At 33.9% G+C, this 17,276-nt stretch overlaps 1 protein-coding gene across 1 annotated transcript; it reads right to left on the reverse strand.

Moving 5' to 3' along the window:
• Positions 1–1,108: 1,108 nt before the first annotated feature.
• UGT2B4 (UDP glucuronosyltransferase family 2 member B4) lies at positions 1,109–16,889 on the reverse strand. Its single transcript, XM_063663132.1, has 6 exons — positions 16,125–16,889; positions 14,669–14,817; positions 10,427–10,558; positions 7,559–7,646; positions 6,151–6,370; positions 1,109–1,860 (listed from the first exon to the last, which is right to left on the reverse strand). The coding sequence occupies exons 1-6, from the start codon at positions 16,843–16,845 to the stop codon at positions 1,584–1,586; spliced, it is 1,587 nt and encodes a 528-aa protein (XP_063519202.1). The 5' UTR covers positions 16,846–16,889; the 3' UTR covers positions 1,109–1,583.
• Between the last annotated feature and the right edge of the window lie 387 nt (positions 16,890–17,276).

The raw sequence follows: 17,276 nt of genomic DNA on the forward strand, positions 1-17,276 counted from the left end.
GATGTTGGCATTGTAGTAATAAAGGAACACATTTACACTGCTGGTGGGAATGCAAGCTAGTACAACCACTATGGCAAACAATATGGATATCCCTTAAATAACTAAAAGTAGAACTGCCATTTGATTCAGCAATTCCACTGCTGGACATCTATCCAGAGGAAAATAAGTCATTATATGAAAAAGACCCATATACACACATGTTTATAGCAGCACAATTCACAATTGCAAAACTGTGAAACCAGCCTAGATTCCCATCAATCAATGGGTGGATAAAGAAAACATGATATATATATATATATGTGTGTGTGTGTGTGTGTGTGTGTTTGTATACACATACATATATAATTATATATATATATACACATACCTATATAATTATATATATATAATATATATTATATATAAATATCACATTTACTTTATCCACTAGTTGGGGAATATATATATATACACACATATACACACACACACACACACACATATATATATATACCCACTACTAAGCCATCAAAAGGTACAAAATAAACCTGGATGGAGTTGGAGACCATTATTCTAAGTGAAGTAATTCAGAAATATAAAACCAAACAATGTATGTTCTCACTTATAAGGGGGACCTAAGCTATCAGGACACAGAGGCATAAGAATGATATAATGGACTCTCAAAACTCAGAGGGAAGGGTAGGAGGGAGGTGAGGGATAAAACACTACACATTGGGTACACTGTATATTTCTTGAATAATGAGTGCACCAAAATCTGAAAAATCACCACTAAAGAGCTTATCCATGTAACCAAAAACCAGTTGTCACCCAAAAGCTATTGAAATAACTAAAAAACAAAGAATAAAAAAAGATGAATATTTTCAAATGAACAGAAAAATAGAATTGGCTCAAAAACCAAACGCATTGTAAAATTAGTTCATTTTGTAGCAGAAACCAGGTAGGAGTTGCTATATTTCTAATTCCACATACTATTCACTGGGAAATGACTTAAACTCTAAAATGGTAAGCACTTTTATCATACCTTTCAGGAAAAAAAGTGACTTTGAAGCAGGATGCACAATAAACGCCAAGCAGCACTAATAATCTCAAAATATCAAGAGGAAGACACTTTCTACACAATTTAATTATTTATTAGTTTCCTCAACAAAAGTTAAAACAACACAATCCTGCATGAAATGAATACAAAGTATGCTGAGTATTTGCAAAACAGTACTGACACTGTCAGTGGACTTCTTAATGTTCTTGTTTCCATGTACAATGTGTGACATGTAGTTAAGCTTAGTAAATTTTTTTTCATGTAACCTGTGAATTGGAACAATAAATTTCAATATAAGCTCAATACATTTCAATATAACCTCATATGGCTTTATATCATTTTTGTTTTCCCTAATGTTTTCCTCCTTGACATGAAATATTTCTAACAGTTAAACAGGTACTAAAACAAATTTTGACTTGACAAGGTAAGTTTTGAAAGATGTTTTGTCACAAGAAGAAAGGAATCTCTTGTATCACAACCTCTTCTTGTTGTAATAAACTGAAGGAGTTCATCTATCGGGTTTCCCAGCTTCCAGTCTCAGACGTAATTAATCTCTTTTCCCCTTCTTTCCTGTTCTAACAAACTTCCAGACACAAAACAGACATTTTGTGATGATGAGTATCACAGTTGCCACACAGGCCAGGAGGAACCCAATCACATCCAAAGAGTGGTACTGGAACCAGGTGAGGTCGTGGGCTGCAACCCGAAGGTGTTTGGCTCCTTTATGGCGCATGACAAATTCAATCCAGAAGACTGCTCGATCCAGGGGCTTCACTGGTTGATCATGATGAATTCTTGATAATTTCATAGCATTCTCTTTATATCTAAACGATAAGCAGAAAGGTATCAACATTGAAAGTAAGTTAATTTGGCCAGGCGCGGAGGTTCACACCTGCAATCCCAGAACTTTCGGAGGTCGAGGCGGGCAGATCACGAGGTCAGGAGATCAAGACCATCCTGGCTAACACGGTGAAACCCCGTCTCTAGTAAAAATACGAAAAAAAACAAAAAGAAAAAAAAAAGATTACCCAGGCATGGTGGCACATGCCTGTAGTCCCAGCTACTTGAGAGGCTGAGGCAGGAGAATCGCTTGAACCCAGGAGGCGGAAGTTGCAGTGAGCCACAATCACACCACTGCACTCCAGCCTGGTGACAGAGTAAGACTTCCCTCTCAAAAAAAGAGAAGGTAAGTTAATTTGCCTGAGCACATCAAGTCCATGAAAGGTTTTTAAAGTGCCAAATGATTCAAAGTAAATGTCATAGAATTGACATAGAATGTGTGTATTTTAATTTGAGTTATCAAAGAAAGTTTGGCTTTTAAATTGGAATTTCATAATTGACAAATATTCTTAAAGTAAAAATGGAAGGTCAGGTGAGAAAGTTAATTATTTGAGGCAGAGAACATATGAGCAATTTTGTTTTTAATTTTTAGTTTTTGTGGGTACATAGTAGGGGTATTTATTTATGAGGTACATGAGATGTTTTAATACAGGCTGCAATGTGAAATAATCACATCATGAAGAAAGGCTACCCATCGCTTAAGCATTTATCTTTGTGTTATGAAATATCCAATTACATTCCTTTAGTTCTCCAGCAGGCGTATAAAATCATGGTCAGCATCATGAGCTGTTTTAAGTGGTGAAAGATATACACCTTAAAATACAATTTGAGAATTGCCATCTTTAAGTTTCTAAAGAGGAATTGTGTCATGTGGGTGAAATGCCTCATAGCCACGTGCTCTGCTTCTATTCTACTCTTTGTGTCCTACTGTTTCCCACGCAGTAGCCAGAATGATTTTTTTTTGAAATAAAAGTCAGATTGTGATACTCCCCTGATTAAGACTTTTGCCTGACTTTTCATTATATCAAGAATAAAATCCAACTCTGTTATTTGGTCCTCAGGATCCTGCATTATCAGACACTGGCAAGCTCTTCTCCAAACACTTTCCCATGCACACTAGGTCTTCTAGGGACATTGGCCTTACATTTTTCTTTAAGCTCCTGCTTAGCGTCTTACTCATTGCATCCCCTCTACCCACGCTTGGAGTATTCTTTCTTGCAACAACCCAAGGCATGCTTCTATCTCTTTTTGAGGCAACCCTCTAAATGTTACCAATAAGAGAGGCTTTTCCTGGCCACACTATGATAGAACCCCTAGGATTTCCTCTACTTTTTGTGCTTATTTTGAACCTATTTGATTCCTATAATCTTAAAATACATTATATGTCTTCTAAAATACATATTTAAGCATAAAACACATAACATAAGTGTACATACACTAAGTGAAATGGCCCAATAAGGTAAGATCATCTTAAACATTATTTCGAAGTGAAGATACCACTATCTCTCAGATCATGATAGAGGGTATCAGAATCTTCTTAGAAGAACTCTCTTTTCCTGGACCATTTTAGTCACTGCTTTTGTCCTCCAATTAAGTATTAACGTGACTTCAAATGTCATACTTCAGCTTTGCATGCTTATGTAATTAAATTAATTATGTAATATATACTCCTTTTTTTTTTTCCTTTTTTTGAGATGGAGTCTCACTCTGTCACCTAGGCTGGAGTACAGTGGCATGATATCGGCTCACTGAAATCTCCACCTCCCAGGTTCAAGTAATTTTCCTGCCTCAGCCTCCTGAGTAGCTGGGATTATAGGCACGCACCACCATGCCCGGCTAATTTTAGTATTTTTAGTAGAGACAAGGTTTTCACCATGTTCGTCAGGCTGGTCTTGAACGCCTGACATCGTGATCCACCTGCCTCGGCCTCCCAAAGTGCCTTTTTTTTTTTTAATGTAGCGGTTGTTGGTTTAATTCTGTTGCTGTGTAGTATTTCATTGGTTGAGAATACCACAGACTATCTTTTTAGTTTATAATCAATAGATATTTGAGTGCCAACAATTTTTGGACACTATTAATAATTCTGTCATAAACATTCTTGTATATAGCAATAGGCTTACAAATTTATACATATCTTTTCCTATATAATTGAGAGTGGAATTGTTGAAATAAAAGTGCATGCATAATTACGATTTACTTTTTTACTTTAAAATATTCTAAAGTGTATTTAATATTCAAAGTTTAAAGATTGTTTAGTTATCATTTTTATAATTTCTCACATTCACTATGGCTGGATCTTATACTCTTTATGATATTGAATCTTTTCATACATACTGAATCTTGATTTATGACCCTCCCCATGTAACTTCAAATAACTATTACCTATTCAACATGCTCTAGAAAACTATGCCTTCCAATTGATATATAGAATACATATGTATGAGTTATATATGTGTGTGTGTGTGTTATGTTACATTACAACATTACAATTGTTAATTGTGTTCTTCAAATGTTTTATGTCCTTACTCATTATTTGGTCTTATTTTTCAGGTCAGTTTAGATTTAATGGAAGTATCTGTATATTCACATTTAAATCTACTACCTTATTTTATATTTCTTTTCTATTTGTCTAAACTGTTTTATGTTTCTTTTCCAATTATTTCCTGTATTCTTTAAAGGTAGCTTTGTCATTCATTATCCTTCTATTTTCTTTGTGATAAAGTACTTTTAAAGTATTCCTTTGGGTGAAGCCCTCTTTACATAAAAACATTATTAATAGTAGTTATGAATGCTGAATTGATAGTAGCTGGGTTGGGCAAGGCATTTTGCACATTGTTTTCTTTGGAGTATGAAAAAATCAATTATCAAAAATTTTACTCACTAAAAATAAAATTTGTGTGCTTCAAAGACCATCATCAAAAATGTAAAATGTTAGTGCACCAAGAATGAGACAAAATATTTATAAATTATATATCTCATATGGGATTGTATCCATAATACATAAATAGTTCTTATATAAAACTCAATAATAAGACAAGTATCAAAGTTTTAAAATGTTTCAAAGATTAAAATAGACATTTTTCCAAAGAATGTATATGCATGGTCAGTAACCACATATAAAGATCACCAACATCTCTGGCCATAATCAAAATGCAATCCAAGGCTACAATGAGAGGTCTTTTTACACCCACCAACAATGGTATAACAAAAAGACAAATAATAACAGGTGTTGGCAACAATGTGGATGAATTGGAACCCTCCTGTACTGCTGGTGGTAATGACAAATGGAACAAGCATTTGGAAAACAGTTTGGCAATTTTCATAAACACACAGTTCCTACAAGAGCCAGGAATTCCACTTCTAGTATCTACCCAAAAGAAATGAAATCACGTTCATGCAAAAACATGTAGCAATGTTCCTAATAGCCACAACTGGAAACAATCAAAAGGTGAATGAGCTAATAAAGAGACAAATAAAATATGGTATACCCATATTATAAAATATATTGCTGCAAAAATAAATGAACTATTAATACACACAATATAAATAAAGCTAAAAACCATTAAAAAAACAAAAACCGTACTTGGTGAAAGAAGTCATTTACACATCATAAATTATATGATTCAGTTTATATGAAATATGTAGAGAGAATAATCTATAGAGAAGGAAAGCAAATTGGTGTTAGCCTAGGGCTAAGGGATCATGTGAAGTGACTTCTATACCATTATGGCTTCTTTTACGTTGATACAAATGTTCTAAAATTATATGCTGATGATGGCTTCATGACTGTAAACATACTAAATATATTTGGATTTTATACTTAAATAGGTGGGTTTTATGCTATGGAAATTAAATTTAATTATCAAGTCTGTTACAATAATGATAATAAAAAAATTTTTCAGTGAGAAAACAGATATACTTTGAGACATTTTAGATATTGAATTAAAATATTTTATTATATTACTTCAAGTTTATCTTTCCTTTCTACTGTGGATTGATTACATCAAATTTATTTTAAAATGTCTTATTATCTATATTACTTTAAAATTATTTTTGTGTAGAAAATTATTTCAATAATTGATTATTCATTAAATGTATGTGGTTCAAATAAAATTTTTAAATAACCACTCAAAAATAAAAGCAGATTTCAGATTGTTTAAATCATTTACATTCTTTCAAAATCAGTCCCTTATAAAAAAGATAAAAGTCATACTCACTATTGACAAGAGAACCTATCTATAAATACCACCGAATAAAAAAAAAGTTATACTCACAAAGGATCATTAATTACTGTCTTCAGGGCATTGAGTAAGTCTGTACTCGACATTGTGTTGAAGTCCAAACTAACAGCTGCACCCTTGGCCTTCATGTGTGCAATGTTATCAGGTTGATCTGCAAACAATGGAACGCCCACCATAGGGATTCCATGGTAGATCGCCTCGTAGACGCCATTGGCTCCACCATGAGTTATAAAAGCTCTGGTTTTTGGGTGACCTAGGATTGGATGAATTTTAGCAAAATTATTCATAGGAATAAAATGAGAAATGCACAATGGAAGAATCTGAATGTGATAGTGTTTCCTAGATAACACACTGAACTGAATTAAAATTGCTTTTGAGACTCCAGAGGAAGGAGCACCTACTTCTGCTGGAGATGTAAGTGAAGGCTATGTAGTGTGTTTATCTTCAGACTGAAAAAATTAATACAAGATTACCAGTTGTACTAACAGAAAAGTGCAATTTACATAAGGAAATATAATATGCAAAAAAGGAAAACAAAACGGAAAAGGGATGGGCATGTAAGAATGTGTTCTTGTTTTTTTGTTTTTTGTTTTTTGCTTTTACTGGAGACAGAGTCTCCTTCTGTTGCCCAGGCTGGAGTGCAGTGGTGCAATCTCGGCTCACTGCAACCTCCATCTCCCGGGTTCAGGCAATTCTCCTACTCAGCCTTCTGAGTAGCTGGGACTACAGGGGCAAACAGCCATGCCCGGTTAATTTTTTGTATTTTAATAGAGACGGAGTTTCACCATGTTGCCCAGGATGGTCTCGAACTCCTGAGCTCAGTCAATTCACCTGCATCAGCCTCCCAAAGTGCTAGAATTACAGGCGTCAGCCACTGTGCCCAGCCAGAATGTGTTCTCTTAAGTACAGTCATGGAGTGTGGTATGTAGAGTGTGCAAGGCAGCAGGCAGTGAGATGGTGGTGGTGCTAGAATTGAGGAAAGACAGGTCACATTTCATTATGAAATGTGTCATCACTTTTTGATTAAGATTAGGGATTTAATCCTACAGAAAATGCAGTGTCCCTGGTGATAGCAGAAGAGCTGTTATTTTTAGTGACATTTGAAATAACCCTACAGAGGAGGAAAGAACAGGTGTAAAGTTGTAGAAATATGAGAAAGGAAGACAACCCAGGAAGTGCCAGAAAAATTCTGTGAGAGGTAATAACACCTGAAATAAAGATACTCTGACTCTGATTATAAAGAATGTGGGTGCATATTATAAAATGCCAGCAATTATCATTTATTCTTTTCCCCCTAGGACTGGGAAATAAATATAAAGAAGTTTCATTTTATTTTTAAGTTTTTCCATAACAAATGTTCAGTAAGCTTGTTTCATGATAACTATTAACACTCTAATAATCTGTTACTAATATATTCAATATTTGTTCTCCAGAGACTTACCAAGAAGATCATTCTGGGGTAGCCACTTGTACAGCCGAGTATTGAGTCCTAAAGTATCTGGTTTATTCCCATCAAATCTCCACAGAACCTGTTACAGTGAAGAAAATATCTTATTCCATGAGTGGAACTCAAAAGTCATAGAATGTTAGAAATCTAAAGAGATTAACAATGAGAACAAGGGACGTTAAGTAACAAGAACTATTCAGACTGATGTAAATAGAACACTCATATTTCATTTCCTTAATTTTATAATTAGTTAGGTATATAAGGAAATCATGATTTTTCAAAATAGTAGCTTAGACAAATAAGAGTATCAATGAAAAGTTCAAGTATTTAAAAAGTTGTTACACTTTTCAAAAGAAAACTATATGTGGCAAACCACTATATGAAAAAAAGCTTTACATCACTGGTCAAAACCACAAAGAGATACCATCTCACACCAGTCAGTATGGCCATTATTGAAAACTCAAAAAATAACAGATGCTTGTGATGTTGTATAGAAAAAGAAATGCTTATACTCTGTTGAAGGGACTGTAAGTTCAACCATTGTGGAAGACAGCATGGCGATTCCTCAAAATCCTAGAGGCAGAAATAACATTCAACCCAGCAATCCCATTACTGGGTATGTATCTAAAGGACTACAAATTAGAACATGCACATGTATGTTTATTACAGACAAATATACATTTTATTCTATATAAAACTATTATTCACCATAGCAAAGACATGAAATCAATCTAAATGCCCATCAATGATGGATTTGATAAAGAAAATGTGGTACATGTTCACCATAAAATATTATGTAGCCATAAAAAAGAACAAGATCATGTATTTTACAGGAACATAAGTGAGCTGCAGTCCGTTATCCTTAGCAAACAAACACAGGAACAGAAATCCAAATACCACATGCTCTCACTTATAAGTGGAAGCTAAAAGATGAGAACACATGAATATATAGAGAGGAATAACATACACTGGGGCTTATTGGAGGGTGGGGGTTGGGAGGAGAGAAAGGATCAGGAAAAATAACTAAAAGGTACTAGTCTTACTACCTGTATGATGAAACAGTCTGTACAACAAACCCCAAGACATAAGTTTACCTATGTAACAAACCTCCACATTTACCCTTGAAATTAAAAGTTAAAAAATAAAACTTAATTTTAAAAAGATAAAAAATTTTAATAATTATATGCATTAACAATTTTAGGTAGTAATAATTCTAGTGTGAAAAAGCAATAACAATTTACTAATGACCTATATGCTTATTTTGTTTTACATATTTTATGAGTTTTATCTACCAAATTTAATATTAATTTATTCATTTTTTGAGTAATATGGGAAGTAGTTCGCTTATATCTACTTGTCTATAAGTCATTTTAATAGAGTTTGATGTCCTTTGATTGACAAAAATGCAAGTCTTTTGATGTCCTTTGATTGACAAAAATGCAAGTCTATAAAATAAGCTACTTGGAAGAAGTCAATTAATGCTGCAAAGGTAGCATGTATAACTTCTTGGAAATTATAAATTATCAAGAACTACTTCCAAGAAAAATTTCAAGTGACAATTTTTGACACAAATTCAGAGTATTCTCAGTATTGCTAATTTTGGATATTTTGTCAGTGTAGAAATGAGGAACCTGTTGGTACCATAAATAAAAATACAACTCTTGAATAAATTCAAAATTGTATTTTGCTGAATTTTGGTCAACTGATGGTTAACACTTAGAAAATATGCTACAAAATTTTGACAACAGTGATTCATATGTTTTGCTATAGCTGAGACATTTTTATGTTTAAGTTACTAATTTTGGAACCCCTAAGGAATCCTTATAAATTAAAAAAATAATAATTTACAGTGCTTAAGTTCTATTTGTTACATCAGTGTTAAAGTAACTTTGAGTTTTTGGCAAAATATTAGCATAGGTCATTACAAGAAGGCTATGTCAGACAGGGAACTAAAAAGTGACAAATACACATTTTATTCTATATAAAAGAAAATATGTTCCTACTATGTTCTATGGAGGGGGCACCTGAACCTGTTCCCCTGCCTGGCTTCCTTCTGCTTCATTTCGTCCTATATTTCATTCTGCTGCCTCCATTGGGAGGAGTTGTTAATCTCATAGTGCAGCGTCCTTGTGGGGCCACATTTTATGCTACACAGGGTCCACCCTCAGAGCAGGATGCATCTCCACTCTTTCTCTTTCATCTTCCTACTTCAGACATTGGCTGGGCCCAGTCCAGCAAAGCAGGCTGCTTTTTCTTTTTCTCCAAATCTGCCTAGCTCTGCGGGTCCTTACACTAGTTGTCTGACAGCCTAGGCCTTCCTTTCTCTGAATAGTACCCTGAATATCACTTGAATAGGCCTATTCCAAAATGTACAGAAAGTACATGAGGCTGGGTAACATGGCAACACTAAACTGCACGATGCATGTCAGCCTTTTTGAAATACCTGCTATTGTTATTGTGCTAGTGAAGTTACTCACTAAAATGTAACGTTTTCTAACATCTGTAGGGTGTACATCGCCCTCAGGAGTTCTTAAACAAAAGGATCAAATCACAGGGGCAGAATTTGATGATAGCTCTTACCTGACCCCAATATCATGATAATACCAAAACTTTACCTGCAACTCTTAATTATATTTATTCCTGATCACAATATTAATGCCAAATTAATTACCAATGAAAAACACCTTCCGTATTATTTTAGCATCTTCCATATATATTTTTGATTTTGAATTAATATCTGAGATAATTAGTGCTTTCCCAACAGCTAAATTTATAGGCAAGAAGTTTCTACAATTGGGTTCTTTACAAACTTTAACAGCCTCTTTCAGTAGTTTTTCACACCATTAAAACATTTTATCTTACCTTTTGTGGGATCTTGGCAAGGGCTGATGCAATTACATTGGCCCTTTCTTCTGATGTGTTACTGACCATCGACCCCAGAGAAAACACCACAACACCATTTTCTCCAGAGCTCTGGACAAACTCTTCCATTTCCTGTGAAAAAAAAGAATTTGTTCCATCATAATAGATTATCAGCACAGCAAGCACTGTGAAAGAATTGTTATAAAAAGAGAGAAAATCAAGTATTATCAGGAATTATTGGAGTAAAGGATGTTTTTTAACTGACTCAATTACTCAGTTTTTTTTTGCAATATGTATAATACGAGATAGGTTGCCTCTGTTAAGGGTCTTTGTGTAAATATGTGTGTGTGTATGTGTGTGCGTTTGTGAAAGGGAGAAATGAAATAGAGCTATTACACAGTATTTGAGGAGATACCCAAACTCTTCACTTATCATATTATAAGTACTAATATAGGTTCTTTAAAGTGTCACCAGTTGGCTTTAATGCTATATTGTTGTTCTGCTAAATCACATATGCTTATTTTAGGCAGGTTTTCTATAGAATTATTTTGGTTTGAAGTCATTAGTGGTTGACTTCCCTGACTCTGAGCACTGAGGAAAAGTTACTCACAGCTGGGATTATGTAAACCTACATTTATCTTATTCTATAATCCTTTACACTTCACTTAAAGTTTGTCAGAGTTTTCCAGTCTTTTTTCAAAAGAGAAAAAAAGTAACTGTAAAAGGTGGTGGTTAAGAATCACTGACATTCTGGAATCTGCTATTGTGGTTCGGAATTTCTATGAATTAATTCTAAGAGTCTCATTTGTAATGCAGAATTGTACAGTATGTAGTTACATAGTCGAATGATTATATTTTTCAGGTGATTGTTTAAGTGGAACAATTTTTCCCTGAAATCACACTGTTAAATTGATGTGCTATTTATAACTGCATGTGAGGAACTCTCATCATCACTTTGCTGTGTCTCAGAGGCAGCAACACTTGCACCAGAATGCGAGAGACTGCCAGACCTTTCTGCAGAGATTTGGTCACCCTCTTGAGTAGCTCACTCACACTACATAAAAATCTTAGTGAAGATGTAATTGGCTGGAATTTATTGGGAATCATTCTGACCTGTGTTCCCCAATCTACGCCGATTTTGAAATTCGAATACTTTCAGATTTAATAATTGGGGTAAAACTTTTTCTTAAGTGTTTTCTACAAAACAAAGAAAAAAAGATTCCAAATGTTTATTTGCAGACCACATATGGCTGAGTATTTTTTAAAATATGATTTTTAATCTTAAGACATCAGTGTTAATGATGTGAGAGTCATTGTTCTGCTATTCAAGGTAATACATAGGATATCCAGGTATTGTGTGTGATTGCAGTTACCTGTAGCCACATTTGATGTAACTTAACGTTCAGTGTTTTGTTTCAGTGGCTTGATGTCCAGAGCTGCCTTCATTTACCCAGTGTTAAAGTAATATAATCCCTAAAGGGGATTCATTATTGATGTGGACTGGTTGTTTCCCATTCTGTGACAACTTTAAAATAATAATACACTATGTATGTAAGGTATTTTATAAAAGTAGTTCAAGTTCTAAAAAGAAAATAATTTTTTTTCTAAAATTTCTGTTGAGAGATGTCACCTTGTAAACTACATATGTTTTCATCATGGCTTTTGTTCTATCTTTATAGCTCAATGTACACTTGTGACATTTATTTAGACAATTTTATTCTGATTGTATATACCTTTTCCTCCTACAAAAAATGTGTCAGCCTGTAATATTTATAATTTTCTACCTCACTTTGCTTGTATTATAGCTGACTGTAATTGAATATTTTATTGATAAAATCATTGTAATGCTATAGTATGCATCTAGTATATGTTTTTAATTTTTCCTTAATTTAAGATGTTTGATTACTTTTGATGTTTATTTTATGAATATTTTCCATAAATATTAAATATGTACATCTTGATTTATTTTTTCTCTGTATGATTTCATGTGAATATATTATAAAACCAATGGCTATATGCATTTTTAATACTTAATAAGTTTGCCAAGTGTCCTTTTCTCTTAAAGTATGCATAAATTATCTGAGAATCTAATATTTAATTGAATAGAAAGAAAATTGGGTTTGCAGTTATTTTACATAATAAACAATTAGAGAATGGCTTTCACAACCATTGACTTGCATTCAAAGCTTTCTACAAGTTAGTAACAACAGCTAGTATTAGTAATTATCACATGTCCTATGACTCAATCTTTTTCTTATCCTTCTACACCTCGTACTCTCTTCTCCCTCTTACTGGCACTGTCAGTTTCCCTTAATGTGAGTGGGGAAATCTTTCAAGAGTAGGATAGGGTGGGACAGAATTTTCATTAGTCTTACCTCAGCTTTTGTCTCTTTAGAAAGTTACCATATAAAGCCCATACAATTTGCATTCAACATAGATACTGGATTTTAACCATGGAATAAAATATCAGTTTCATGTTGCTGTTAATAAGGAGGTAGGAAAAATTATCTCTTAAGAGATACATAATGTAATAAAAATGCTTACTTTCTACCTATTTCTTAGAAGGGTGATATCAATTTAAAATATATTACATTCTTATATTCCTCCATAAAGAATATAATGTTATATGATGACAGAATTCGTTATTGTAAACTAAGGGCACGATTCAGATACGAGTGGTAGAAATTATTTGGTCTTTATTATACATGCATTGTTCATTTTTTCTGTGCTTCTTTGTCAGGCACCTATGATGTCGAGACACAAGCTATCCCAGGAAGCTTTACTGTGTTGCTTGTCTTAAGGCAGAAAACACCTGCTCTAATAGGGTATGTTTATGCTAAGATGTAAACCTCTGGGATCTCAACGCAGAATGATTTAAACGCTTCAGTAAAATCAAGTGAACACTGGGTCTGGCTGCAAATATTAATAGAATCACACATTTATATTGGTAAGGGATTATTTTCTTATAAGTTAGAATACTGGTGAAGATCCTTGTCACTTATGGTAGAATTTTACAATTTCAGTTTGCTCATCTTAACTGTCAAAACTGATATGTCTTATTTTAAACAAGTCTACAGGGTATCTGTCATATAGAAGACCATAGGACTTTGTTAGAGAATATAATCTTGAAATGCTGAATAATTAGTTTCTATTAAATGAGGAATAATATCTCAAGTGACTTACACATGTTAAGTAATTCATAGTATTAGTAATAACAAAAATAACCATAATTGCAAAATAATATTTCTGAATCACTAACTATATGCCAGAGACGTTTTAAGTGGTTTATCTGTATTAACTTTTTTCCCCACAACACAATATGAAGTTAGTAGTATTACTGTAAAAGTAGGCATAAGTAATTCCATCCACTTTCTAGTCCATTTTTCCATCATCTGCTATCTGAATTCATACAAAATGTCCTCAATGGTCAGCTCTTTCTAGTCTGGCCCTTCCACAATTTAATCCATCGAACATCTTGGAATCTTTTCTTTTTTAATATAATCTTATCATATATTTTCTTTTCTTAACTCTTTTTAGTAGTCCCTAAATGTGCTTAATAAATATTTCAGCTCCTGAGGAGTATCTGGCTCTTATCTTGCCTCTCAGCATCATCTGATTCTTACTCAGTATCTCACTTGCAAACTAAACTTTGTCTTGAGAACTGTCCTGAACACTTTACCTGCTTTTCTTTTTGTGTTTTTTTTTCTTCTTCATTCTTTTTCCTATTCCTGCATATAGTTCAGCTCTCATCTAAATTATTAATATCAGTGACTCCAGGATACTCTCTATTATCTACACTGGATGCTTTCTTAGCACTGGTTTTTCTCTGGAGATAATAGTTTTTACACAGTTTTTACTACTTGCATATATTCTATCTTTCAAAGTAGAATGTAAGGTGTGTTGGGATAGAAACTGTGTCCCATACACTTACCTGTGGTGTGTGCTAATCTCTTTATAAATATTCTTTGAATGAATGGCCAGTACCTTTTTATATGTTGCATAATCAAAGCTTTAATTTACCAACCCTATTTTCAAATTCTCTTTAGTATCCCTCTTTATTGGTAATAATGATGAAATTCATAAACTTGTGATAGTATCAACATGTACATGAGTTTCTAATTGGTATCTGCTTTACTCTTCCCACTTCCATCTTTCTTCCAGTGAAAGTCAAACACTCTGAATGAATATAGAACCATTCACACTGAAAATTCAAAGCAGACAAAACAAACAGTGATAGTTTACCTTAGGTAGGGGTTTGGCAGGTTTGCAGTGGAGTCCTCCAACGAACTCAACATTTGGTAAGAGTGGGTGAGGAAATTGAAAATCCCAGTAGTTTCGAATAAGCCATATTTCAGCTTTTGCCATTGTCTCAGATAATGTAGTGGGTCTTCCTGACGGGGAAAAAAAAAAAAAAAGAAAAGATAGATGACACAAGATAATTAAACTAGGTAATTTTCTGAAAGAAGTTAGAATAATGTAGGCAAAAATGTAGGCGAAGTGTTTGTGCCTTGCAAAATATGTACATATATTCATATATGGGCATAATTTAATTTTTATGTATTATATATTTTACCCATGTGTATTTACAAGAAAGGCAAAGTGGTGAGAGAATCATGAGGGAAAACTACATCCCTCATGTCACATCAGTATATTCACAATCACAAACAAGCCGTAGAGAATTAATCTCCATTTCTTTATTTTGTAAACCTTCGATAGTAGCAGATATACATATAAACCACTCTTTGAGCTCCATGATCAATTAATTCTATCATACCCATAAAAACAATTTTCTAAGAAATAGTCCAATTTCCCATTCATTAATCTAGTCCTTTTATCTTTGGTTCTTCAAGTTAACTATTGATTATTTTGAAATTATGGCTGAAATCCTTGTACCTACTACTGCTTTTGATTCATGCTAACCTCATAATACTATTAGTTTTTAGGTAAATATGTTTGCAAATTACAGCTAGAAAATTTTGAGAAATTATTGAAATAGAAATTTGCATCCAACCTTAATTTGGCTCATATTTTTAAATAAAGAGACATAGTTTCAAAAAAAACTATACAGTTATAACTTAATGTTCACACGTTGACAGGATGATTAGCCTTAAAATGAATGGCTTCCAATCCTTTAGTGAAGGAGAATAGAAACACTGGAAACTTCAAATAACATGCATTGGTTTTTGATTCTGAAATGGAGACATTATTTCTCTCAACTGTGGAGGAAACCTTCTAGTAACATGGGTACATATTTCAATTACTAAATAACGAGACTGAAATATACAAGAAAAAACAATTTCTGCAATGTTGTATAGATAGTTCTAGAAAAATGTGTAACTACTCAATCTACCAGTATGCGTTCATCAAGATGTTTCTGGATAAGTCTGACTTTTTTTTAAGATGAAAAAATGTATAATAAAACAGATATGTGATTGCTTAAAGAAATCTTAGGTGCACTAATATACAGGTTTATGACTTCCTGGAGTCTTCTGTATGAGTGATGGCCACAGAGTTTTAACTGATCCTATAATTTATATTTTCTATAGTGTTTGTGAGTTTGGTAGATCATCTTACAATTTCATTTGATAAATTCATTACAAAAATACCCCACTACCTGACTTTATGGCTTTATACAAGCTCAGCTTCAAAGGTACAAGAAAGTTAGATCTTCATGTTACCAATCGAAAAAGTTACTTACCTAGAACTTCACTGTAGAACTGATCCCACTTCTTCATATCCCATATTTGGAACCAAAAGTCAAAATAAAGCACATAGATCATATTTTTTACCCTCTCCATGAAAGTCATTTGATCACTTAATTCTGACATAACAACAGGCACATAGGAAGGAGGGAACAGAAGTCCTCCACTATGCTTTTCAATTGCATAGCCAGGAGAGAAGCGGAGGCTGTAGACAAAGGGTATTTTAAGTAGCTCAGCCAGCAGCTCACCAAAGGGGAAAATAGCATCTGCAAGAACAACATCAAATCTTGACTCCTGTAGTTTCTTCATAAGTTTCTTATTTGAAACTATATCCTTACAGGACTTTCTAAGTATGTCATTAAATGTCCACATGATTTCTTGTACTTGTGAAAAATATGACCAAAATGTGTCTTTTGGAAGGTCTGCCCATCTCTTAACCAGCTGCTTGACAATATCCTCAAACTCAGTTTTAGTTAAAGATACAGGATAAACTTCAAATTTAAGAGTAGATGGGCTGTTGGGATCAAAAAAAATGGAAGCTGAAGATGCCAATACAGTCACCTCATGACCTCTCTGGACAAGTTCATCCAGGATTGTCTTTATATTCATCCAATGGCTGAATTCTGTGGGCCACACCAGCACCTTTCCACAACTCCCAGAGCTAAAGTAACAGCTCAGCTGTATCAGCAGAAGAGCTGAAGTCCATTTCATAGACATCCTCACGCAATGCAATGCTTGTTTTCCAGTTGCTGCTCCTTTCTGTCATTTCTCATGGTGACATCCAGTATAAATCAGTCAAGAAGTTAAAATGTAACTTTTACACTTCAAAGTAAATACATTATATTAACAGTCTGAGCATGTGGATGACAAAGAGACAAATAAAAGGTAGATGACCTGTTTACACAAGTGAGTTTAATGCTCTTTTTGGATTTTTTTTTTTTTTTTTTTTTGAGAGCTCGCTGCAAGCTCCTCCTCTCGGGTTCACACCATTCTCCTGCCTCAGCCTCCTGAGTAGCTGGGACTACAGACAGGCGCCTGCCACCGCGCCAAGCTAATTTTTTGTATTTTTAGTAGAGACGGGGTTTCACTGTATTCGGCAGGATGGTCTCGAACTCCTGACCTTGTGATCCGCCTGCCTCGGCCTCCCA

The sequence above is a fragment of the Pongo pygmaeus genome, chromosome 3 (assembly GCF_028885625.2).
Source record: "Pongo pygmaeus isolate AG05252 chromosome 3, NHGRI_mPonPyg2-v2.0_pri, whole genome shotgun sequence".
NCBI lineage: Eukaryota > Metazoa > Chordata > Mammalia > Primates > Hominidae > Pongo > Pongo pygmaeus.

What these genes read in the sequence shown, in the direction of transcription:
- UGT2B4 (XM_063663132.1), bottom strand. Translation starts at nt 16,845, where the DNA reads ATGTCTATGAAATGGACTTCAGCTCTTCTGCTGATACAGCTGAGCTGT. An exon ending in GTTCTACAGTGAAGTTCTAG is followed by an intron (nt 14,818 to 16,124) that starts GTAAGTAACTTT and finishes TTTCCCCGTCAG; the next exon opens with GAAGACCCACTACATTATCT. An exon ending in ACAGTAATTAATGATCCTTT is followed by an intron (nt 1,861 to 6,150) that starts GTGAGTATAACT and finishes CTTATCGTTTAG; the next exon opens with ATATAAAGAGAATGCTATGA.